The sequence below is a fragment of the Xiphias gladius genome, chromosome 4 (genome assembly GCF_016859285.1).
Source record: "Xiphias gladius isolate SHS-SW01 ecotype Sanya breed wild chromosome 4, ASM1685928v1, whole genome shotgun sequence".
Lineage (NCBI taxonomy): Eukaryota > Metazoa > Chordata > Actinopteri > Istiophoriformes > Xiphiidae > Xiphias > Xiphias gladius.
The window spans coordinates 867,449-893,711 of record NC_053403.1 but is presented as its reverse complement, the minus strand read 5'-3'; the positions used below and the strand labels follow the sequence as shown (position 1 = coordinate 893,711).

Below are 26,263 nucleotides of genomic sequence, written 5' to 3'. Positions count from 1 at the left end.
ATTAAGTTTTATTATTATTATTATTATTAGTAGACCAGATGAAACTACTAAAATCTGGAGAAAATGAGGGAAACTCAGCATCATGTGTTGCTGCAATTGGTCACACACAGTCAACAGTTGCTGGATAAATGACTGAAACGTCCAGCTTCTGCCACTTTGCATGGGGGTATGGAAACTTCCTCCAAACCACTGACAAGAAGATTTTAAAGAGATTATTCTGGGATCGCTGCGCATTGTATGAAAACAACTGTAAAATCTAACATTCAGTTCAGGGGGGCTGTACCTGCTGGTTTAGATGATCGACAGAAAATTAAACTATTTTGTTTTCAAACAAAAACTCCACTAATTCACTGCTTTTCTCTGTTTTATGTCATTGTAAACTGAATATTTTTGGGCTTTGGACAAAACAAGATATTTGAAGAGGTCACCGTGGAAAAGGGGGAAAAAAAAACAAGAAAGACAGAGGGGAACAAATAAAAGTAAAGGGGAGATGGGAGGGAAGGGCAAAGGGATGAAATTAAGAAAAAAGAGAAGAAATATAAAGAAAATGGAGAAATGGCAGAAATAAGAAAATTAAATAAAAATAAACAGAGAATTATGATAAGAGCAAAATGATTTTTACCAGAGCAACCAAAAAAGAAAAAAATCACAAAAACACATGAACCGAGTGTTAAAGGAGGAATTCCATGTTTTCCATGTGATACAAGAACATGAGAGTACAGTCAAATCAACATGGACGTTGATATTTTACCCCCCGGCTAATACAGTGAGTTTCCCTGCAACCCTTCAGCCAACAAGTTAAACCAATAAAAATCACCTGCACCGTGTTTTCCGGTCCAAACTGGAGTCACGGACACTCGTCATCCAAACATTCAGAAGCAGAACAGATCACAGATCAGATCAGAGCTTTTCTGGGCTGTAACGTCACAGGTTTGATACCAGCAGCAGATGCTGTTTCACAGATCTGAGGTTTGACATTTTTCCTCTGACTCCGTCTACCATTATCATACACCCCACATGGCCGAAAGTATGAGGACAGCTCCACGTGTGACAGTGAAACATATGTTTGTGGTGCTACAGCAGCCTCCACTGTCCACATACTTTTGGCCACAGAGTGTATCGCGTGTTTGCAGCTCTTCACTGAGGCTCCGTGATGTTTCCACTGAGATTCACTCAACACTCCATGTTTTTTTTATTTCTGTTGCATCATTTTAAACATATTTTTGCACAAAATTCAGGCAGACAGATTTGGGATCTTTGGAAACTTGGAGATCTCCGACAGAATTTAAAATCAAGTTCTGAGAGTCCGAACAACGACACGAGTTTGTAAAGATGGCGTCAGCTCTCAGGCTTTAAATTTTCATCATCTGAGAGCAGAAGTTTGACAGAAGGTGTCAGGTGGAAGGAAAGGGAGCTTCACTCTGTTGTTTCAGTTCTTTTAGATTCAGGGTCTCGGCTTCGAGCCTCCTCGTCGCTCCGGAGGAGGATGACTCCGAGTCTTCGTCCCGCTCGTCTCCGCCCGGACCGAGCCGCGCTGTTAAACAACAGGCGGCGGGAATCGCCTGGGTTCACGCCCGACGTCACTCTGTGATGAAGTGAACGAAGGTGACAGGAAAAGCTCCTCGTCTGCTCGGCTCTCCTTCAACGTGACCGATCTGAAACCCAGCGGAGAGGAAAGTCACGGACAGAACACACGAAAAGTAACTAGACCTGGTAAATAGATGTGGTAAAAAGTACAATATTCCCCACTGAAATGTAGCGGAGCACAAGTAGCTCAAAATAGAAATACTCAGGTAAAGTACAAGTACTTCAAAACTGTGGCTGAGCGAATGCACAGCAGCTCCGGACCCAGTACTGGTGGTTTCAGGTCTGAAGAAACGCCCGAGTCACGTGGTGCGATCGGTTGAAAAGCCCTCGTACAGACGCAGAAGTGATCGGTAAGGGTCTGACTTGGACTGATCGATCGATTGATTAGTGACTATCCAGTAAAAGTCTCTCCATGCAGCATGTGAGCCACAGAGAGTCCTGTCAGATACGCGCTCACCTCCAATGACCTTAAAGCCTGAAACTGATGTGAAATGAGTCAGCGGCAGAGGTGGAAAGTAACTAAGTACATTTACTCAAGTACTGCCCCCAGGAACAAACTCGAGGTACTTGTACTCTACTTTCTTTCTACTTGTACTCCGCCACATTTCACAGGGAGGTATTGGACATTTATCTGACGGCCGCAGCTACTTTACAGACTCATTCGCTCAAAACGTGTGAGGAGCTTTTGAATTAGCTTCACCTCAGCTACAACAGTAAAACGCTGTTTACACTTTAATGCATCACTGATAACAGTAATCTGATGATATTACAGTAACCGAGTACTTTTACTTTTGATACTTAAAGTACATTTTCCTGATTATGTAACAATCTCAATGCAGGACTTTTACTTGTAACGAAGTGTTTTCACAGTGTGGTAACTAAGGACCTCAGGAGAAACCAAGAGAACGCTCTTCTTCTTCTTTGGTATCATAACCTCAGTAACTCGCCTCTCTCTCTCCGCACCGTTCACCTGTGATCGTCATGACGACAGATAAACTACTGATAACTGCTGTCTTGATAACTTTCCAGAGCTGTGAACTTCTGTCTGAGTATTTTAAACCTTCTCTGTCCCACCGGTACCTGAGACAACACACCTCCGCCAACGCAGCCCCGTACGCGGATTTAACTCCGGTCTGACTTCCATCTAAAAGCCGACTACGTCCTACAGACCCTTTAAACGAATGGGTGATTTTTAGATACATAAAACTGACGTGACTCGTTGGTATGTGGCACACGTTCACGCGGCAGCGATTACTTTGAGGTAAAAATCCATGGTCCCACTCACCCACCACTCGCTGTCCTCCTCCCCCTCCACCACGATCACCTCCCCCTCGGTGAACGTCAGCTCGTCCGGATTGTCGGCGCAGCAGTTGTAGATGGCCTTTACCCTCTGAGGCTTCTGCTTCTACACACACACACACAGTAAACTCACATTAAACACTGTACGTACAGTAAGGCTCCAATAAACTAAACCAAACTGCATCGACAAAACCAGAAATTTATAGAGTCTGGTGTTCACTTCTCCTGGTACTCGAATCAATCAGTCCATAATTATTTGGATTCGGTATTTTGTGGTCTGAAAGTTAATAACTGCTGGACTTCAAACATCAGGTGTCTCCAGGCAGAAGGGAGAGTCTGAGGATCATAATGAGAAACTCTCACCCTCTCTGTGTCAGAGATTTTGAGCCCTAGCGTAACAAACGAGAGGAAAAGCGGGTGTACTTTGGCGAGCTGTCCCTGCCTCATTTGACTGTATGGAACCCTCAGCGTTGACCTCTGACCTCTGTTGGTGCTGCTGTTGTGTCTGAGGACTTACAGAGAAGTTGGTTCTGGGTTTGGGTGTGGGAGGAGCCGGACTGTGGGGGGATTTGGCCTGAGGACCTACAGAGAAAAAGAAAGGACACTAACATCAGCCCGAGAGGCTTCATTTCATAACCAGTTCAGCCCGTAACTAAGATTGATTGCAAACAGAAGGATGTTTATCGACGAGGTTTCTTTGATGCTGACGGTTGGTGAGAAGAGAAATATGTTTAAAATACATGAAAGGAATAGGTTTGTTTTTTGTAATTACCCTCAGAGTCAGGTTTGACATAATATGCGGGACAGGAACTAGCATTTCATCTCTTATCCTTTAATGTCTGGTTACTTATGTAGGTTGTGTGTGTGTGTGTGTGTGTGTGTGTGTGTGTGTGTGTGTGTGTGTGTGTGTGTGTGTGTGTGCCTGTACCTCGTTTGTCCACAGATCCAGACCTGACAGGAGGTCTCTGTGGAGGATGTTTCACTGATCTGAAATCGGTAATAATAAAGTCAACTGATAAAAAACCACAGTCGTAACATTCAGTCTAACAGGCCGATACCGATCTTATCTAACCAGTACAGACCAGTACAGACCAGTACGTACCCGCTGGGTGATTTAGGAGACTTGGGAGACTTGGGTCTCAATGGTCCTGGTGGTCTGCTGGGCTGGTGGCAGGGGACTGGTGGGGGGAGAGGTGGAGCTTTGTAGTGGGGCGGTGGTGGGATGGAGGCCGGTGGTGGGACCGGTGGTACTGGGGGGGCGGGGGAGAGTCCTGGTAATGGTGGAGGAGGCAGAGGAGGGAGGGGGATGTTCCTGGCTGACACGGTCTTGGACTCCAACATACTGGACTTCTTGTTTACTGGAGGAGGAGGAGGAGGTGCTGGGAGAACTGGGAGAGGAGGAGAGATCTGAGTCAGACACGTTAACCAGGAAGACCTCGTTCATCAAGTACATGAACGGTGAGTGTTATTTTTCTAGAGTTTATATATTTACATCAATCTAGAAAAATAACATAGTATGGAATTTGTCATATCAAACTTTCCAAATTACAGCCAGTCCAATAAAACTGTATAGTTATTATTATCACTACTGACACACTGACCACACTCAGTTTTGTTGATACAGATAAATACGGTACGTGCACTCAACAGAACACTGTCCTTTCTCTCCATGTCTAATATTTGATTAATGTTCAGTTTTAGCTTCACTGAGGAGAATATTGGCACAAAAATGTCAGCCCCGAGTTCTGTCTGCAGGTCAGGCTGCAGGCGAAACCCAGGGCAAAGTAAGTCTGTACATCGTTCACAAAAACAACCACAAAGAGACACTAGAAGACCCCCCCCCAAAAAAAAGAAAGAAAGAGGCCTGACCATTTATCTGTCTCGTCAGGCAGCGAGGAGCTAACTCACCATACATGGAGGAGTTCCTCTCGGGCGTTTGAGGGTTGGGGGGGTCGGAGGACGACCGCTGTCTTCCCACCGTTTCCATGGCAGCAGGTTTACTGTGACCTGATCAGGAGGGAAACAAAACCTCACATCTCAGCATTTCTGAGCACATGAAGCGTCTCGCTGAGTGGTTGCACCGACCGGCGCATCCATCAACTGTGGCGGCTGCCGAAACGGATCCAAGTTTAATGGTTCGGGTTAAAAAAACTATTTCAAAGGATCATGTCGTACTCCTCTCTCTGAATTTAAAAAAAACTAAAAGTCCGACTACCCGAAAACAAATAACACATTACCCTCCACCTTCTCTGGCCCCTCAACCCCCCCAATAATTTACATGCAGTCGTTTAGGGCCCGAAAGAGCAGGATCCCGGTTGGAAAATGCAAAGACCCACTCCCCCACATCCTCTGACCTCTGTGAGGCGCTCTGGGTGGCAGCGGGGGTGTCGGCCCCACTGGCAGCAGGCTGAGGTCCAGCACGGTGCCGTAGGTCTCGTTGCTGATTATGGTGCTGGGGACCTGGGGCCTCTGTTTGTCCCGCATCAGGCAGGCGGCGTCCCGGGCCAGCGCCGCCAGGTTGGGCTGCATGGGGCCGCTGCCCGGCACGAAGCAGCTGACCGGACGCTCCTCGCGACGGTTGGGGATGGGCTGCGGGAGGACGCACAGAAAGCGGTCTGGTACAAGTCCTGAACGTTTCTACATGCGGTTTGACCTGATCAGATAACGCCAGCTCACCTTGTCCTCCATCTCATCCTCGCTCTCATCCAGGTCCTCGTTCTGGAGACGCCACTCGTACTCGACATGAACGTGGACGTTAAACTTCCCGGTCTGAGCCTGATTCAGCTGAGGCACACACACACACACACACAACACCGTTGTTGATACCAGACGAAACCCTGACTCACACTTTATTTGTGCAGCAGCTTACACATAGGTAAACTCACAGGCCACCTGCAAGCTGATGATGAGACTCGACAGATATAAAAACAGTAAAACAGGCAGAAGAAGATGAAGAACAGAAATGACAGAACTGAAATATAAAGAATGAAACGGATAAAAGGCAATAAAAACCATTTTGGACCCTTTCGATGTTACTCGTTATTACTTATTATAACTGTGGTGAAATAACAGAAAAAACAAAATATGTATGACGAAAAAATTTCAACTCAAAGGCCCACTTACTGGCTTTTTTCTGACCTTTCTGCTGCATCTCATGGTCGTCAAAGCTCTAAAGAAAGCTAGTAAGTGGACCTTCAAGTGGAGATTACTTCATCACACCTACACAGAAATGTATTAATTCTAAAACTTCAGTGTGGAGATGAATGAATGAAATGATTCAGGGTTCATCCTGATGCATTACCATTTGACGGTTGTTAATATCACTTCAATTCTTTTTGAACTTTGGTTGAAAAACCGATTGGAGCTTCTGTGCTAATGAGACAACACTAAACTGAACCAAGAGCTCATCTCGCCCAAATACAAGGAGAAGTGGACAGTGTGATTTGTCTTCTCACCAGTTCTTCACACCGAGTGTGTCGGAGACGTTTGGCGATGTCCAGCGGCGTCTCCCCGGCTTCGTTCGCTGTGGAGAAAAATGAATTTCACGGAAAACCGAGACGTTTGGAAACAAAACTAAGCTGCCCTTACACATGAGAAAACTAAACTGTTTGATGGATTCTCAGCTCTTTACCATCCATCAATACAAAGAATGAAAGGTCGGTGGCAACTGGATGTTTAACAACTAGCATGTTAGTCTGCCAATCCCATGTTTACATATGTACAGTTGGCACGTTAACGTAGAAGCGTCGACCCATTTGTGGAACTGAATTCAGTGGATCTCTACCAACGTCTGTAAGATTCATCCACTGGGGACCATGAACGACGAATAATTTAGGTGCTTATGTGGAAAAAAATGAGCCTTATTTTGTTAATGCTGCTGCACTGGCATCGAACTGTTCAGATCATAACTCCAAGGAGCTGAGCTGAGAAAAAGATTCCCAGTTGCTGTATCTGCCAGTTGGTGAAGAGAAGCTACATATACACTGTTTGTATCTGGCAATGGGAGCGGACAACCGGTCCCCAGTCGAACTACTGGAACGTGGGGGTTCCCTGTTTTCCTCTCGCTCCGCCGACATTAGTCGAGTGCGGCATAACTCTACAGACGTCCCGTTTTGTTAACGCGTGTCCTCTGTGTGCGTGGGACGGTTTTATCTTCCTGTGTGCGTTCTTACTGATGGAGACCGAAGCTTTTCCTCTCAGCAGCAGTTTGAGACACTCGCTGTTGTCGGTCAGGCAGCAGTAATGCAGCGCCGTGCTTCCTCTGGCCGTCTGCTTGTCCAGGTTAACGCTGAAACACACGCAGGTTAGTATAACCTATAACCAGAGCAGTCATTACTTCCCTTGTCTGCAGGCTGAAGGCTGCTCGGGGTAATTAAAGGATAAGCTCACATTCGCCCAAGTGTAAACTGAAACAGTTTATGGTTGTTTTTGTTGTTACTCTTGTCCGTGCTGGCTGTGAACTAACCCTAACCCTAACCCTTTCTGGTGCGAGTCCAATGCAAGAAATGTGGGACAAAATCTGCAGTGTTCGTTCTGTGTAAAAATGCAACTTAAACTTTAGCCAGAGGTAAGTTGAGGCTCCAGCAGTCTGAGCTCGTCAAACCCAGTGGGTCTTTTCCAAAGTTTCGTTCTTTTCAGAACAGAATTCCCTCGTTTGTTTGTCCGGTTTTCTTGCTGAGAAAGAAAACACAAAGGAGGACTTTTCGGACCAAAGAAAGTGTAACTTTGGTAGACACTGAAATTGATTTGGTTTATCTACGACTGTGGATTTTGTCCCTACATCGCTCCAACTGGATTTGCAGGCGGAAGGGATCAGTTCACAGTCAGTGTGGGCAGGAGCAACGACAGGCAGCAGAATAAACCGGCGCCTGTGGAAACACAGAATAACATTCCCGACACCGTGCGGCGGCTTTGGTAGAGGTCCACAGGCCGCTGACAACCTTTGACCTTTTCACCCGACGGCGATGACGAGCAGCAGTTACCTGTTTTGAGCGAGGAAGTCGACGATGTGGAGCGAGTTTCTGTCGACCATTCGGACCGCCAGGTGGAGCACCGTCTCTCCGGGTTCCTGACAGGAACAAACAGACCTTCGGTGAAACCTCGACTCACGCAGATGGAGTGAGGGTTGAACCCCATCAAGCTGAATACACAGGCCACAACGTGAGCAACTTCACTGGGTTGACCATCAGATGACTGTAAATCACTGTAGTCGTACGTGTTCGTTGGGCTGTGTGACGGCCTCCATCAGGTCCACTCCCTCGGCGTAGACCTGGATCAGAGACAGGATGTCTCTGTTCCGGACGGCCTCGTATAGAACCTGCAGTCTGGACGCAGCGTCGGCACAAAGCCGCTGCGCGAAGCGCTTCTCTGTGTACTTGGCTGTGATGTAGTCCTTCCTCATCTGCCTGGAAACCACCAGAGCACAGAGAGAGACGGAGTTAGTCGTCGGGATTTAATCGGCTTTTGGATTTCTTCCTTTTCAGCCGTAGTTTTCTATGAAAAATCCGCCTGCGTGACCGTCACTCACATGTCGCTGCTCGGATCCGGTTTGGTCACGTCCTGCGCCGACAGATCTGCCTCCATGATCTCGTTGAATATGGCATTTCCTACGTTCTTGGCCAACTAGAACACAACAAACGCGCAACATCAGGCGGATTCACCACTGGACTGAAACGGTCACATCTTCATGCTTTCTGCTTGTCCCACATATAATGTACATCTCTACTCTCTTTATATGCTCAGACATACTGAGGTCTGTACTATTGGAAATGTATTTGATTTTGATTTTTTGATGCGGTTTTGTAGATTCCTACATGCAAGAGAAGGACAGTTTACTAGTAACAGTCGAGGTATTTATTTATGAATAAATGTTTTTAATGTTCTTACTAAAAATGAGCATGTCGTTAACAAAAATGGTAGGATTATAAAGTTTAATGGCATAAATTCTAAACAAATTCTGTCAAGTAAACTGCCATTAATTCATATTTTTAGCAATATAATTTAATATAAAGTACATTCTGTCACTACCCTGATACACAATAAAAAACAACAGCGACAAAAACCACTGAAAGCAGGATCTAAAAAGAAACAGAGGGTGGAATAACATACGGACGATGTTTGAGAATGAAATCCTGATATTACATGATAAAGTCAGCGAACAAGAAAAAGCTTAAAAGAGAAAATGTTGATTAAAATTTCCAACCTTATTCTCAAGATATTATGGTTTTGTCAAAATATGAAGACTTTTTCTTGTAAACCGTCAACTTTATTCTTAAAATACTGACTTCTTTCTCAAAATATTTTGACTTTTTGCTCAAATCTCAAATGTTTACTTCCTAACACAGGCCCAAATAATAGCCAATTGAAAATAAAAACAAACAAACCCACAGACAGAAAACTGCGATTCGCTCAGCATCGGTCTGCCCTGCCTCGACACTCTGATTCCCCTCAGTCCTCTGGGGACAGTGAAGGGGACTCACCAGCAGCTCGGAGGTTCCCAGGACATCCAGGTCCAGACTCTGGATCCTGGAGTAGTGGACCCCCATCTCCCTGTGGATCCCCGAACACTCGATGCAGATCAGCACCCCAAGGTTGGTGGACAGCCAGGTGGGGCCTGAGGGCACGAGGTGGGGGGGTGTTACATAGACCTCTACTATAAAATCTCCACTGATAAACATTTGCAGCAGAATGGATCAGACTGAAGAGGCCGTTTTAAATCTCAACTGTTTCTCTATAACGTTAAACGTTCGTGAAAAAATAAACAACAAGGTTCAAGTGAGAGGAGTCAGAAAGGCAGAGAAAATACAATCTAACATCAGCTACAAAACAACCACAGAGCAGAGGTGGGGGCCATCATCTCCCATAACAAGAAGCTGATTAGGAAATAGGTTTTCAGGGCCTTCAGAGACAGAGAGACAGGCAGAGAGGGAGACAGGCAGAGAGAGAGACAGACAGAGAGGGAGAGAGGCAGAGAGGGAGACAGGCAGAGAGAGAGAGACAGCTGAAACTCAGGAGCTGTTTACTACCTGCAGCTGTGACACTGAAACTCTTCTCCTACAGTAACTGGTCTGACCGGCAGCTGAGGAATGTACTGTCTGTTCAGTACAGGTACACACCAGGTTACTGGGAGGTGCTACTGCAGAACTGCTGAGGATCCTGAATCTCAGTAGCAGCGGCAGTAGCAGTGGTAGCGGCAGTAGTAGCAACAGTAGCAGTAATAGTAGTAGTACTAGCACCAGTAGTAGTAGTAGCAGTAGCAGTAGCAGTAGCAGTAGTAGTAGTAGTAGCAGTAGCAGTAGCAGTAGTAGCAGTAGTAGTAGCAGTAGCAGTAGTAGTAGTAGCAGTAGTAGCAGTAGTAGTAGTAGTAGTAGTAGCAGTAGCAGCAGTAGTAGTAGCAACAGTAGCAGTAATAGTAGTAGTACTAGCACCAGTAGTAGTAGTAGCAGTAGCAGTAGTAGCAGTAGCAGTAGCAGTAGCAGTAGCAGTAGTAGTAGTAGCAGTAGCAGTAGTAGTAGCAACAGTAGCAGTAATAGTAGTACTAGCACCAGTAGTAGTAGTAGCAGTAGCAGCGGCAGTAGTAGCAACAGTAGCAGTAATAGTAGTACTAGCAGCAGTAGTAGTAGTAGCAGTAGCAGTAGCAACAGTAGCAGTAATAGTAGTACTAGCACCAGTAGTAGTAGTAGCAGTAGCAGTAGCAGCAGTAGTAGTAGCAACAGTAGCAGTAATAGTAGTAGTACTAGCACCAGTAGTAGTAGTAGTAGCAGTAGCAGTAGTAGTAGCAGTAGCAGTAGTAGTAGCAGTATTAATAGTAGCAGTAGTAGCAGTAGTAGTATCATTATTAGCAGTAGTAGCATAGTAGCAGTAGCAGTAGTAGCATAATAGCAGTAGCAGTAGTAGTATCAGTATTAGCAGTAGTAGCATAGTAGCAGTAGCAGTAGTAGCAGCAGCAGTAGCAGTAGTAGCATAGTAGCAGTAGCAGTAGTAGTATCAGTATTAGCAGTAGTAGTAGCAGCAGTACTGACCGGCCGCTCCGCAGTCACAGCAGCTGTCGTTGCCGCTCATCCTCTTCACCTCCCCTACGATGGCCTTGGTCAGCTCCTGGACGATGTTGTTCTCTCCTTCGTTCTGATCTCCCTTGAAGGCCTTGTTCAGCGCCTCCTCCCTGCTGTTCTGCAGCACCGACACCCATCTGGACAAACACAAACACTTCAGATCAGACACTGGCACCGAGCTCAGAGGGCAGGAGCTGCAGGTCCAACTTTCTACTACTTACACCTGACACTCTGCTTCGTCCTCGGCTTGGAAGTGATAGGTTCTGTCGTCTGAGGGAGGGAAAGAGACGGGAGACGAGACGCCACATAAATCAGACAAAGAGACAACGGGCTGTGTGAACGACATGTTATTTTGACATGTGAGCAGGGTGTATCTGCAGCGTACGTGAGAACAGATCGAAGCTCTTCTTCTCGTCCGGATTCCTCTTCACCTGGCAGGTGAGCAGGTTGAGTTTGGCCGGAGGCCTGTTAGCCTGCGAGACAAGGAGCAGGGAGACGGGTGAGAGCACAGCAGGAGGGGACAGCAGCGTGTCCACAGACAGACACGGACGCAGTGTTCGTGTCGTCATAAAAGAAGACAGGAGGCTCTCGCACGACACAAAAATGTGTTGTATTCGTCGCTTGTGTTGTATTTTTAAAAACCTGGGAATAAGATTAATTTATCTCCTGGACGAAATCTCCCACAAGCGCTTTACTTCTGTCCTGTGTTTAATACGTTTATTAGATGAGACCTCAGCACCTTAAAGGCCCTGAAATCAGCTTCAACTGTAGTTAAAACATTAGGACACGATTCTCTGCAAACGTTACAACAGTCCTGGTTATCTCCAGGTCCAAGTTTAGTTCATCTTATAGCACTTTTCACACGGAGCTTGTAACTCAAGGTGCTGGACAGAAAAGAGACAATAAAACAACAAGCAATGATAAAACAGCACCAGAGATATTTGGAAAAAAAATAACAGGCGTTTGAGTCAAGTAGAAACGAGATGTTCAATAAATAACGACGTTTAAAGTAGAGGTTAAAAATTTGGACATTAAAATTCACTTTGTGTACAATAAACAAATAAATAAGTGTAGGTCAGTTTGTATATGGAGGTTTTTATATGGACTTTTAAAAGTGCTCACTGAGGTCGCCTCTCTAATCTCAGCTGGTGACGTTTTCCAGATTTAATCAGGGAGGGCTGCGTCCCCAATGTGTTTATGGGCGCGGTAACAAAATGGGTAGCGGCTCTGCTTAAAAAAAAAAAGAGGTGGTGTGAAGGTGAATCAAAAGGGAACAGGAACGGGATCGGGATCGGGATCAGGACAGTTAGTGGCAGTCTGACCCTCAGAATTTAATATTTCTTGTGTACAAGTTTTATTTAGGTGAATGAATGTTATCCTGTGCAGTACTGCTGCGGAAAGGTGACACGATACACAGTCCTGCCAGTGGTGTGGCACTATCCCACTGACCTACGGGAGGCAGCGAAGCTGCAAGAAACGCAGCGATGTACCAGCAAATGCAGAGTCTTTTCAAACCACCCTCTGGGGACCATGAATATCCACAACAAATGTAGGAGTAATGTGTGCAACAGGTCGCAAAGATATTTTGCTAGAAGTCTGTCCTGAGGAAGGGGCTGAAGGAAAGATCATAGAGTCATTTACATCTAAAGGGCTCATCCTCTGGGGAGCGGGAATTAGATCTAAACAGTTCACCGCAGTATTTCTTGAATTAAAGTAAAGATTTTGTCCTGAAGCTGGTGCTACAGAAAAAGAGATCAACAGAACAATTAGGACTCATCCTCTTAGGACCATGAATGTCCAGGACGGATGTCGTTAAAATGTCGACTGTAGCTGTTGAAATATTTCACTGGTGACCAAGAAACATCTCTTTATCTTTTACATTTGACCACGTTGCTGCTGCACACTGTCGGTTTACACAGCTGCATAAATGTGAAAGTATGTATTAATGTATTTGCTGCTTATGTCAGAAACCTTTTAAAAGCTGAAGCTGAAGCAGAGACGAGAGGCTGAAATCACCCCCCCCCCCCCAAATTTAAACCAAAACTCGTCCTCTTCCCACCCTTCTCTCTGTCATCCTTTTTCTTATGCTCTTCCTTCTCCTTCTCCTTCGCTTCCTCTGCTGCTTGCTCTGTCCTGATCGGCCGTTTGACTCTTCGTGTAAAAACTTCAAAATAAAAGACAGAAGGAACAAAAAGAAGGAAAAAAAATAAGGAGCTAAATAAAAAAAAAAATCCAGATCTTGTTTGTCTCCAGCTGATTTAAACTGTAAACCCATAAAGAGACTTCTGATTGGGCATGCAAGCAGGAGGGCGGGAGCATGGCATGCAGGAGGGCCAACAGGAGGAGAGGGTCTGGCATCTTACCGTGCCGTGGCAGATGGTCAGGAAACCGTTCCTCACCGAGCACTTCCTCTTCTGCCACACCTTCCTCAGTCTGAGGAGGAGAGCGTTCACATGCGTGTTACTAAGGACATACGTGAGTCGGAACTCCCAAACACAAGCTAAAGGAACGTTCGTTTCCAAACTCTGAACAACAAGACAGACGAAATCAGGGATTAAACCCGCAGGGGGAGGGATGTCAGCCATGCTGGTGTGAGCTCTACAGAGAGGGATTCTGGGACGTGGAGTTCACTCACCCCTCACTTTTCTTGTAGAGGACTCCGGAGCGTTCGGTCCCGTGGGCCTTGTTTCCCTGCAGCTGATGGAGGCTGTAGCCTGCGTTCTGCTTCGCCTGAGAGTCCTGTGAAGTCTGGGACACAAACCGAACGTTGACCTGCGTATCTATAACCTAAAGCCCTGATATCGCCCCCTAGGGGCGGCAGTTTTCATTGCAGACACAATCCGAACAAACAACATCCTGATGTACGGTTCGTCCCGAGCGTGGCGTCTGGGGAAAGGCTCTGGAGGTCGGGACTTTTCATGGAAATCAGCAGCAGCGGGTTTGGCTCTTTCTTCTGGAGAAGCTCATTTTGTTGCTCAGAAATGGGGCGAGTGGACAAGCACGGGGGTGAACACAACACGGACCCATGTCAGGGAGCACCGCCCCAGAACACGTCTGCGGCTCGCTCCCATGCCGGTACAGACTCTACGGATTCTTTCACGCTCCACCGGCCGTACTAATGGAAGGTGCCGGAACACCGTTCTGGATCGTTCCAGCCCACTTTAACCTCTGCCCATAGGCCTTGGCTACTGTTGCTATTGAGAAGAAGCCAATCGAAAAATCCGAATGCTTTGTCGTTGAATGTGTGAACTACAGCTGGCGCCTGAGTTGCTGAAATCATCGAAAAGCTGTCCCAGAATCAAAAAGTGAATTAATTTAAGCTGCAGGCAGTAAAGTCAATTTATTGTGCGGTGTGACCTTTAACTTCAACTCGCTGCGTAGAAGAATTTTAAGGTTGATGAATACGCGTTTCTCGGTGAAATGCACCCTGGGTGTCGTAGTTCAGTTTTTACGTCCGCACCTTTGGGTTTTTCGTCAGGGAACCAGATATCTTCTAACACAGCTGTCAATCTTTGGTATTGATGATTGAACCAGGAGAGGTTCACGTCGGCCACCTACACTGTCTATGAGAAAGCTAACTGGACTTCGTTTAGAAGCAGAGGCTGCTGGGAAAACCCCTCCCACATCGCAGCACACGTAGTTAAGCAGCTGGAGGTCATCGGTTGACGGTTCTGTCGTCCCCGGTGACCTCTCTTTCTTTCTTTCAGTGATAAACAACCAGGTCTCATCAAATGAACAATAAATCTGACATGATTTCAGACAAGAGTGAGAGAAGACTAATTTGTGCAAAGGTCGGTTTCCCACCTCTTTCTGCTCGGACTGCAGGGAAGCCTTCAGGACGTCTCGGAGCTGAGCCAGCTGTTTCCTCTCGCCATCCTGAGTCTGTTTAATCTGAGGGAGACGGAGGGACGGACGGAAATCGGTGGCAGGGGAAGTTTTCAAATCATTCAAGTGAAAGTGTGTCAGAGACAAAATGCACTCAAAAGTATCCCATCACGCAGAACAATCCAAATCAGTTTTATACTCATTCATAATTGGATCCTTGTTACTGATGCACCACTGTGAAAGCAGGACTTTTAATGTTGTGGCTGGTCAGGATGGAGCTCATGTTAACTGATATAGTTTTATATAGAGAACATAACATGTTATGACGCTGATGGAAATATAATACAAATCATATTTACACCAGTGACGACACCCGTCTGAAGCCCAGCGTCGTGTTTTGGATTTTAAGGTTTCCCTTTCTACCTCCAAGGCAGCTGACATTACAGTTTAATATCGGTTAAAGGAAAAGGGGCACGCAGAGACACTTTGGGTGAAATGACCCTTCAATGCCAGCTTGAACCCCGTCCTCACCGCGGTCAGGTCTGTAGCCAGTTTCTCCACGGAGGGTTTCAGACTCTCCACAGCTTTCAGTCCGTCCTGGAAAAAGCTGGACACAGACACGAGAAAACACGTTAGTGGGAAATCTGAGGAATAGATGCGCACGCTTTTTAAAAACCTGCACAAAACGACCACTTATGTACAGAAATAATGTAGAAAAATGAACAAATACATAAAAAGCACGAGTCTAAATGAGTAATAATCGTTGCTGCTGTTGAAGGAAATTAACATTTTGTGGAAAGATTAAGAAAAACAATGTGGAAATAACTTGTTCCACGTTCATAGTCTGAATTCTCCATCACCTTGTGCACATTATGAATTAAGTTTGACCACTGCATCTCAGATTCACACTAGACCAAACCATTTAAGGTGGACAGTTCCCTGCTGTCCCCTGCGGAGATGCTGAATGATGAGTGACGTCCGGTGCGTCTCTGACTCATGTGAACAGGTTTTGGACGTGGACCGAGCGTTTTTGTGACGTACTTGCACTGAGCGTGGAAATACTTGATGAGGCTCTGGAGGAAGTCCACGCCCTTCTTCACTTTGATCTCGTTCACTTTGAGGAGATACTGCGAAGAGAAGCCAGACACCAAAGTTCATCCTTTTCTGTCCGTCCAGTCTTACTGAATAAATAAATAACACATTGTGGTAGAAAAATTCATGATAATGAAAACAGGCGAAGCTTTTCATGCAACCAAGGAACTGTGAAATTATCCAATTTTAAAACTCTGCTTCCTTTTAACTTTGATTTTTATTTATTTGAGTGACGACCCAATCAAATAGCTGGCTCCGCCCTGTTCTTTTTGATTGACAGACAAATCAATTGTTGACCATTGTCCATTGTTTGGTTTTGACCAAACTTTGGTCCCTGACCTTTATTTTAAATTCAAATTCAAGGGAGCTCCTAGAGTGTGTTTGGCTGAACTCTGGCAAAATGTGCCGTAAACATTTCGCCAGCTCAGCCACAGAACACCACACCCGGGGTTTTAATGTCTGACTGGGTGCGGGTGTGAAACGTTAACGGCGACATAAGACAGAAGGAGACACGTAAAAATCTAAACTTCTATCTCGCCAAAAAAAGAAATAAAAAGAATCTCTGACCTCCGTACGACCTCACCTCGCACATCTGCAGCTGGAAGAGTCGTCTCTCCTTCTCCATCTCCTCTGCGATTTCTCCGCCACTGAACTCAGTCCGAATCATCCCGTGCTGCTTGGCGTGCTCCCTCTTCTCCTTCTCGATCTTCGCTCTGCGGACGTCAGACGCCAAGTTAAGCCTCTGAAAATACTAGCTGAGATGTTAAAGCGCGACCTGCAGTGCTACTTGTGTGTTCAAATGTCTTTTCGTGACGCAGTTCAATTCTGCCGATCAGTCTTCTGAAACGTGGCAGTGACTAATAAAGTGTGGGGCATCGGGAAGAAGGACATCTGATTAAAAAAGTTAAACCAGTTTTACCGAGTCGGTAACGTCGGCTACATCTCCTTTCAAGACATTTGGAAGGAAAGATGATTCTGCTTTGACTTGAGATTTTTATTTCATTTGAATTGTCCTTTATTTCATTTTAATTTTCATGTCTTTTATTTTAGATTACTGGAACTGGTTTGATCAGTTTTATGAAAAAACGACCTAATGATCTGTTGATTTTAATGTGGTGCCTTCTCTGCAGCACTGAGACCGAAGAGGCAGGAGGAGCCAAGCAGGTTGAAAAGTATCTTATCAAAAAATGTAAAAACAAAACAACATATTTGCTAATTAATTGTAAATAATTGTACAGTTGACTCGAATGGAAAAGCAGAAAGGTACGGAAGCCCAGAACTGTGATGATTACAATCGTTTCGTTTCATCCGTTCTCTTGGGACAGTTGTCTTTGACAAAGTTTTCTCGTGATAAGTTGTTGTCCTGGGAAAACTGTCTTTTGTTTCCTTATGAAAACAAGATGTTCATCCCGTTGTCTTCGGAAAATGACTTCCTGTTTTCATCCGATAACGAGATCATTAATCCACATTAAAACTAAATAATTAACTCGTTACCTTGAGAAAACGGATCAAATTAAATGAGTGCACCTACATCTGTTCTCGGCTTCTGTACATTTGATCACTTACTGATTACTGGAGATTTTTTCTGAGATAAATGGACCAAGGAAGGCTACATCTAAATTTTCCTTAATTCCAATGTAAAAACTCGAAAGCTACCAGTGGGTCTCGGGACCAACTTGAGTTGTTTATCTCAAATGAAGAGGTTTTGTTTGAGCGTAGAAAGTGTGTGTGTGTGAAGCAGAGAACTGATAAAGTGACTTTGTTCCTCTCACAGTTTGGTCTCATAATCCTTCCAGGCTTTGTCGAACGGCTTCTTCAGATCCTGAAGGAGGCAGAGACGTCGCATAATTAGTCTGAGCTCCGACCGATCGCATCACAGCTCTGATTCATAACAGCAAACACACAGAGAGAGGACTTTGACCCGTGACTCACTCAGGAAACATTCCTGGATGATAACGAGTGTGAGAGGTTTTCTTTTAACTGATAAAGCAGGAGGGAACTGGGTCCTTCACAGCTGCAGAAACATGTGATATTGGATCTGAGGCACATAAATTCTACGAGATGAAGACGATTAGAAAAACTACTGACAGAAATTCACAGAGGTCAAAAGACTTTAGAATATTCAGTTACATTAAACCTCAGTTTTCATATTTTGATTATAGAACAAACCGAGCTACACAACACAATGACACAACTTCAGACTTCTCAGTGTCTATGAGGTTTTAGCTGTGACTCACTGGTGGGTTTCCTGAGTCGTCCATTAGTCAAATTCTCAGTATTCACTTATATTAGAGACATTTTTCGGGTATTTGACGCATACACATTGAATAATTGTGTGATTTTTCAGGCGGAAACCAAACGTGTGTCTCGTTGGCCTGATGGTCGAACGAAGCGAGACGCCTGAGGACGTCGTGTTGGATTCTGGGAAACGGTAACGGCAGAAACATCACCGGCAGATGAACTGATAACGAAGCCGTGACATCAGAGCGTTTCTGCCGTGTTCACCAAGTGAACTTTAAGCTCTTCAAACCTTTTGAAGGCTGCAGAGAATGAGGTTCAATACTTGTTCACAGTCGTGACTGAAAACGAGTTTGTGACTTTATTGACATTTACGTCCGATTTTTGGCCGTATTTCCCAGCTTTGGATCACAATTATTCCTACTAATATAATCAATCTACTATTGTGACCTGGACCCGTGTATGGGTTACTGAACAGGCCTACGGGGCCCGAGGGATGGGGGGGGGCCCTGGGCCCTGGGCCCTGGGCCCCGCAGGCTCCGAAAAACGACCTCAAAGAGACCAAATATCAGGATGTTATATTCTACTTCAGGCAAGAAAACCTACTCAAGACCTTCGCACAGGAAGTTTCAGACTTTTCAAAAGCTTCTAAGGCCTTTTTGTTTTTAGGGAACTGAATTGGGGGCTTTTCAAGACTTTCTGAGACTCTTTGACTGAGACCCTGTGGCCGTCCGAAGCTTGCAGACTGACAGAGGAAACCGAAACACAAACCCCTTTCACTCCTTTCAGGTCTCCCTTCAGCAGACTGTCCAGGGGGAAGGTGATGATGTTGTTCATGTTCTGCAACTGCAAAAAGAGAGGAGTCGTGTTAAAGCAGAGCTCAGACGTCTTAGAGACAGTCAGAGAGGGAAAACTGACCCGTAATCCCGCACCGACTCGTGACTCTTCAAGTTTGAGGTTCAGATTCTTGCGTTTGGCCTCAGCTCCTCACCAGGTTTTTGAAGAGCGCCGTCAGCTCTCTGGTGAAAACAGCGAACTTGAGGAAGGCGGAGCCGACTTCGGTGTCCTCTCGGCTAACACAGTTGTCCCCGAACTTCTCCATGGACTGGATGTACTGCTCCTCACTGTCCACGTGAGCTGAGACACACAGAAAACAGATGATACCGGACTGTGGGCGTCCTGTGCGTTTTCAGGTTGACACCTTACGCACTGTAAACATAGTCGAATCCTCCTTCATGAGGGTTGTAAAGTTCTGTCTGTGCTGAAGCTGTTTCAGACTTCAGGCGTTGATTCATCCGGATGGCGACGGACTCTGCTCGTCTGGATCCAGCTCTTTGTTTTGTGCTTTTTCTCAGACCTTTTCTTGTCAAGATGCTTCCAGGTTGTTGTGGCAGGAAGCTTTGGACGGGAGTCGGGCGGCTTCTCTTCATCTCCGCTGTCGACCCAACACCGACGCGCTCCGCGTCTTCTGACGACCTAAGAGACGAAGCCTGTCGCCTGCGTTGCAACGTGTCAGCTGGAAATGTAGAGTAGACACAGCTTTAGGGTCAAAACGTGTGAGGGAGTCAACGTGAAGACAACCTGTTCTCTAGGAAGGGCTGCGTCCAACAGGTATTCAGCCTTTAGTCTGTAACATACCAAAAAATGGTGAAGAAGGACAGTTTTTCACTACACTGATTGTTGGTTTGAGTTTATCACCAGACTTTAACTTCTGCAGCAGAGTGAGACCTCTCTGCCCTCTGTATTGACTTCCCATGATGCCCATGTGACGGTGAACCTCTGTGCTGCAGCTGTTGCAACAAAGCCAGAGTGAGAGCGAAGAGGAACCAAGAGGAAGCCTCCTGTTACAGGTGGCGAAACTAAAAAGCGAGACAGCAAACGGCTGTATCTCCCGCAGAGGACACAAAGCCGTCTTTGAGCCTTTAATCCGCACCGCAAAACTGGACTGCCTGGGTCGGCGGTTCAGCGAGCGTGAGCGGTTCAGTCGTGAACGAGTTCACTGACAAAGACAAAGACTGTGAAGCTTCAAGATCAGATTTCAAAACATATCCCAGCGTGTGAACTAATGAAACAGCGTCAGAGGTAAAACTAACTTCACTGGTCTTGTTAGAAAAGTCTCCAAATGATCACAAATAACTTTACACGACAGCAACGTCACTTTTCACCAACCCGGTCGTCGAGCTGCTGAAGACTAATCAGCGGCTATTTCAATAATCAATCATCTTTTAAATAAGATTCTCTTCTTCCGGTTTCTACATTGTGATGATTATCCACCTGATAATAAACTGAAGATTTTTGGGTTTTGGACAAAGGAGACATTTGAAGACGGCACGCTGGACTCTGGGAAATGGGGACTGTTAAAAACTGTCCTTCTTCACCATTTTTTGGTATGTTACAGACTAAAGGCTGAATACCAGTTGGACGCAGCCCTTCCTAGAGAACAGGGTGTCTTCACGTCGACTCCCTCACACGTTTTGACCCTAAAGCTGTGTCTACTCTACATTTCCAGCAGACACGTTGCAACGCAGGCGACAGGCTTCGTCTCTTAGGTCGTCAGAAGACGCGTCGGTGTTGGGTCGACAGCGGAGATGAAGAGAAGCCGCCGACTCCCGTCCAAAGCTTCCTGCCAACGAAAACACTGCAATATACACAAAACACTGTACAACATGTTAGATAATAAGACAAAACAGCGGCTGACGTAACCTGACGAGTTGGACCCGGTTGAACCTGGAGCAGATTTTTAGTCGCCCATGTCGGTGGGAGAACTACAGTACTTACAGTATGTACATTTTTCACGTGCACGTGTCTCTTCATGTTTGGACGTGTGCGGTGAAAGTGTATCTTGTATTCATGTGTGTGTAAGTGTGACCAGAGGATCCAAATCAAAGTAAATACATGTTACGTTATTTGAATGGAAGGAATTTGTTTGGCAGCTTCACCGTTTCCGCCTCTGGTCTGTTTGTGTCTCACGACGTTCAAAGCTTCTACTGTCTCTGATGTCAGACATCTCCTCTCTCAGCCTCCTGAGGAACGAGAGCATTTAGTCGATCCTTCGCCGAACACGTTCGGCGGGTCTCTTCCTCCTCTCTGTGTCGCTACAGACGCGGCAGACAGGTAGGTCCTGGAGGCAGGCGGGCTGGGACAGGAGCTCGGTATGACGGGAATGTTTGGAGGGGAGACTCCACCCGCCCGAGCACAAAGCCGCCAACCGCACTGACGCTGCAGAGCGGAGCGAAGCACCAGCTGCGTTACCACTCAATCCATCGTTCTCCGGGACGTTTCCAGCACATCTTCAATGACCTGGCTTTTGTAGCTGAAACGTGCCTCAAACAAACTTAATGTTTCTGCTTTTGTTGAATTTCATTCATTGATAAAATTGCATCTCAAACCATCTCTCATCTGGGCAGGTAGAAACCTAAGAACAAGAAAAGAATCTCGACCAGAGCTGCAGCGATTCATCGATTAATTGTTTAGTGGATGGACAGAAAATCAATATGCAGCTTTACTGGTAATTGTTTCATCGTTCGAGTCTTTTTTGGGGGCAGAAATGCCAAATGTTTGCTGGTTCCAAATTCTCAAATGTGAGAATTGAATGCTTTGCTTTGTCACACAGGACAGTAACTGGATCTCTTTGGATTTTGGTTCTGTTGGTCGGATAAAACGAGACGTCCGAAAACGTCACCTTGAGCTTCGGGGAATCAGAACTGGCAGTTTTCAGCAGGTTCTGGGGTAAACAGGCCCAGTTTTTGATGCTTTCTCCCTGTGCTCAATGTAACTGTGAGTTTCTTCAATACAAACATTTAGAAAATAAAAGTGTTAAATTTTGTAAACGGACGTTGGTTCGTGCCCGAGCAGACAGGAGGCGACAGGCGTTTGTGTTTGGAGAGACCGTGTCACTCACCCTGACCAGATGTGTTGATGGTCTTCACCGACTTCTTGATCTTGTACAGAACTGATCGGTCCACGTCCAGAGCCTGAGGAGGACAAACAGGGTCAGGACAGAAAGAGCTGCGCCGCACCTTCAGCTGAGCAGTAAACATCTGTCTCTGGGCCAGAACCACGGCGGGTTTTTAACCCGGCGCTGTGGAGAGCGTCCCTTTCCTGCGGTCAGATTCTCTGCCGTCCGTACCATCCAAACTCTTTGACCAGACAAAGATCAGACTTTCCTGTTGTGTTTCAGAAGAAATTTTGTGCAGACCGACAGCCTGTGTGTATGACTACAGCCCTTCAGGGTCGGGATGTTACCCAGGCTGCAAAAATCACTTTCATTTATAAAGAACGACCAAAAAACGAGAAGCCAGCCAAACTTATGAACAAGGAAACTGACTCTCAAGCTTTTCAAGAGAAACCACCGGCTGATGGCGTGACCTGCAAATCCAGAAGTAAAATAACTGACGGGCGTTAAAAGGCCGCACAGTAGGCCTATACAGTGACCCCCCCCACACCCCCACTCATAACATACATACAAAATAATATTGTAAGGCAGCTTTTTTAATCAAATAAAAACAAAATAAAGGAAAAACACTGGATGTGAACATCACAGGCGATGTCCAGGGTCCAGCTACCTCAGTGATCACATCAACCTGCAGACGGTCTCTAACTTCCCACGGCAACAATTAAGAAGTCCAGTGGACTGGTTGAAGTTGGAGGGTAAACTGTAGGAATAACAGAGCTCAGCCGTTGCTTCTGGCGCCTTTATCTAATTAGAATTTGGCAAAGCAGTTAAATATTTGTCAGTGATAAGGTTTCAGCTTCCTGCAGGGCGAGTCTGAGCAGGAAACAGTTTCAGACCAAACTATATCTAAATGCAAAAAAACAGGATCTTGTTCGTTTAGTAAAATGATATCGATGTGAACCGATCCCCCCGACCAAATCCTTCCACGTGAACAGTCGGTGTTTTTGTGCGCTCGTGTTCCTGTATGTAAATCAGTTTGATGAGTGTCAGCAGCTCCTGCTCTGATCAGCTGATTTCATGCAAACCAACCTGTAAAAGTAGTTGGTTCGGCAGCAGGTGGGCACACACCTGCAGACCAAAGGTGTGTGATGATCAACTAAACAGAAGTTATAAGGTTTTCATTAAAAACTTTGGTTTGCTCGGAATCCCTTCAAGAGCCCTCGAAATCCTTCAAGGGGCCTGTAAAAGCCCAGTGGAACGATTAAAAATAAACCAAAACCTTCTCACGGGTCCTCTAGCAACCCAGAGAACCCTGGACATCTTTCAGAGGCCCCTGGAGACACTGAAGAGCCACACGGAAACCCACCAAAGACCTCTTAACCTGAAGCTACCCTGGAACCCCTTGGAAAGACCTTAAAGACCTTCAAGTATCTCTCAAGCCCCCCTGGAGTCGAGCAGTCCGCTTTTCTGCACCTGTCTTCAAATACAGCAGCAGCTCTGTGTGTGTTGATGAAGCGTAGCTGCATTAAAGCAGAGACACGCTGCCACCGGCTGTTGTGGAACTTAACCCTGATAACAAAGTACCTGTTACAACCAGACACTTTCTTTACAGCAACACGTCACCATCAATTCTCCTCTGAGGGTGAGGGTGTGTTGACGACGGCGGCAGCGACATCCTCCACATATAGGTCGTGTAGCCCCGCCCACGTCGCTACGCTACGCGCTGCCACCTGTTTTATCAGCTTCACCTCGGTGACTCAGCACCTGAAAGACACGGGCGGTCCACAGGCTCAGTGGCCGTTTGACTGAGTGACTGCGACCGAGCCCGGTTCAGGTTTGGTTTAAGAACTGGTCAAGCAGTGAAAGCCGTTTCTGGGTCTTTAAATCTTTGCAGGATTCCTAACAGACAACCAGGTCCACACTGAGTCAGGCGAAAGGGACGGGTGCATGCAGGTGTCCCAAAAACAACAGGAGGTTGGTTTGGCCACTGTTTTGACGGCTCATCAACCCCGTCAGCAGTGGGAGCTGCAGCTCATGGAGCTTATTAAGATACTTTAAAACACTTAACAGTTTTCTGAGTCATGGCTCAGTCAGACCTGAACACTCATACGTTAAACACATATTTCTAGATTCAGCGTGACCTACGCTTTCTGAGGACACCATTATCTCTGATGTCCATCTTCAGCTTAAAATAACTGCGGAACTTAATTCAGAATCTTCCTGTTTCTAAGTTTCCTTCAGTATCGCAGTGATCCAGTGTCAGTCGACTGAACGTCCACGGCTGCGCTGCAACAGGAGCTGATCTCAGCTGATTCAGCAGCTTTAAATGGGACAGTTTGACTGAATGGAAACAGATAGAGGCTGAAAACACTGGGCCCCTCCACCAGTGTAAATCACTGACTCCACGGCAGGAGAGTCTTGTCTTGTCTTGTCCTAAACCCAAAGAGTTTAAGTAATCAGATTAGAACCAGCTCTCAGCACTAAGCTGGTTTCTTAAACAAGAACTCTGGTCCCTGTGGTCGGGGTAGAGGATTACGGAAACCTGGCCACCCAGGTGTTTTTCTCCTAATTGGCTTTTTTACATGCGAGCCCATCACACGGAGGCACTGATGGCGTTCAGTCCTTTGTCCGTCCGTCTGGTATTCGCTCTCATGTCGCTAAATACTTCTGAGTGACTCTGCCCGTCTTGCTCTCCCTGGAGCAGAAGCCGCCAGTCATCGACGCGCTGCGATCATACTGCAGCGTCAGGGTTAACAGGGCTCCCCTCGCACCGTGCCTTACTTCACGCTGACGTGTTGAGACAAGACCGGCGCACAGAGGGGCTCTGAAAACTGAACTAGACGGAGGGAAACACGTGGGGGGGGGGGGCAGGTCCTGTTGGGACTCGATCAGATGGGTGAGGCTCCGTCATGCAACAGGAGGAGGAGGACACAGTAAGCTGTCCTGACTTGTGATTTCTACAAACCTCACATCACTTTGTCAGGTGCACTTCTAAAATATTAAGCGCGAGATTGTAGAGGAACCTAATGTTGAAGGAACTCGGCTGGACTCAAGACCTAGTCAGAGACACGGGAGTCTTCTGGGTGACTGAGCCCTACTGAAGGTTCTTATCCTGGTCACGTTTCTCTCAGTGGCCCCGGAAACCTGACCGGGGCCGCAGGAACCCCCTTCGGTAGTCAGGGTCAGCGCTGACCGACGGAGTCGGCCTCACGAACCCCTCCGCATCCCTTCGCCCCCCGACCTTTGACCTTTCACTGCCGGTTCCTCATATCAGCGCTGTTAACCAATCTGCCCCATCAGCGTCCTGTTGCAACACAAAGAGGCAGCAGGGCCTTGTCTTACGACACGCTGCGCAGCAGGAGACCTGGCTCCCAGCTGACCTCAACCGCTGTCGCCCCATGAGGAAGTGCGTCTCTCTCTTCCTCTTTTCGGTGGAAAACGGGCGTTTTTCTGGCTTTTACTGCCTGGAAATGCGGAGCGTTTGAGGGCCGAGACACCAAACACAGTTTATCTGCACATTCAGCCACAGAAACCCAGATTACAACCCCCTCCCTGCCTGTAGGGTCCCGACCTGCAGCGTCTGCAGCCTGAACCGGAGCAAATGATCACTTCCATTCACCGTTTTCACTAAAGGAAGTGGTGAGAGACCAGCGCAGCGTCGCGGGGAGCTGCGTCTTTTCTTTGGCCTGTAGTTCAGCTCCTTTCTGACATGTTGAGCTGTTACATCTCGGGTTATTTCCCTGGGTGCGTGTGTGTGTGTGTCAGCCGTCCTACCTCCTCCAGGGCAGCCACCGTGTTCCTGCAGTGGGACATCCGAGTGGTGAAGCTGGACGCGGTAGGAGCTTTGTAGTCCTCATTAGTCTCCGCGATAAACTCTGTCACACTGATCAGCTCCGGCATCGTGAGCCCCGAACCACGCAGACCGTCCTAAAGCGGAAAAACCCTCACAGTCTTAAGTCCCAGGGAGTCAGACCCGCAGCCGCAGGTACAGCAGCCACACCTGGACTGACTCAGAGTCAAGCGAACTGCGAGAAACCGAAGATCCTCTCCTGGCTCCGGTACGCGCTCCTCCGCATAGCTGGAGGCTGAACTCCGACGTGTGTTCCGCTCCGGGTGCAGGGCTGAGGTTTCAGAGCTGAGGCCCCGGGCAGCACACGGACGGTCCCGTCACAGTCCCCGGTCGTCCCGCGGCGGTCACCTGAGGAAACTGCACGGGGGGGGGGGGCGGAGACGCGGAGAGGAGGAGGAGGCGGCGGCGAGAGCTCTCACTCCGCGG

At 46.8% G+C, this 26,263-nt stretch overlaps 1 protein-coding gene across 4 annotated transcripts; it reads right to left on the bottom strand.

Moving 5' to 3' along the window:
- Positions 1-702: 702 nt before the first annotated feature.
- asap2b (ArfGAP with SH3 domain, ankyrin repeat and PH domain 2b) lies at positions 703-26,250 on the bottom strand. 4 transcript variants are annotated; one of them, XM_040124527.1, is made up of 28 exons: positions 25,762-26,250; positions 21,994-22,066; positions 19,084-19,229; positions 18,864-18,938; positions 17,627-17,676; positions 16,438-16,567; positions 15,804-15,889; positions 15,294-15,369; positions 14,742-14,828; positions 13,573-13,685; positions 13,301-13,370; positions 11,323-11,410; positions 11,159-11,207; positions 10,908-11,074; positions 9,366-9,499; positions 8,414-8,508; positions 8,102-8,291; positions 7,869-7,954; positions 7,059-7,174; positions 6,342-6,409; positions 5,563-5,670; positions 5,241-5,475; positions 4,795-4,893; positions 3,989-4,274; positions 3,815-3,873; positions 3,310-3,468; positions 2,873-2,992; positions 703-1,655 (listed from the first exon to the last, which is right to left on the bottom strand). In XM_040124527.1, exons 1-28 carry the CDS (start codon positions 25,885-25,887, stop codon positions 1,642-1,644), a joined length of 3,105 nt encoding a protein of 1,034 aa, XP_039980461.1. In that variant the 5' UTR covers positions 25,888-26,250; the 3' UTR covers positions 703-1,641. The 4 variants fall into 4 exon arrangements, with proteins under 4 accessions (XP_039980461.1, XP_039980460.1, XP_039980462.1 ...); XM_040124526.1 differs by having other exon boundaries at positions 3,329-3,468; XM_040124528.1 differs by having other exon boundaries at positions 3,404-3,468.
- Between the last annotated feature and the right edge of the window lie 13 nt (positions 26,251-26,263).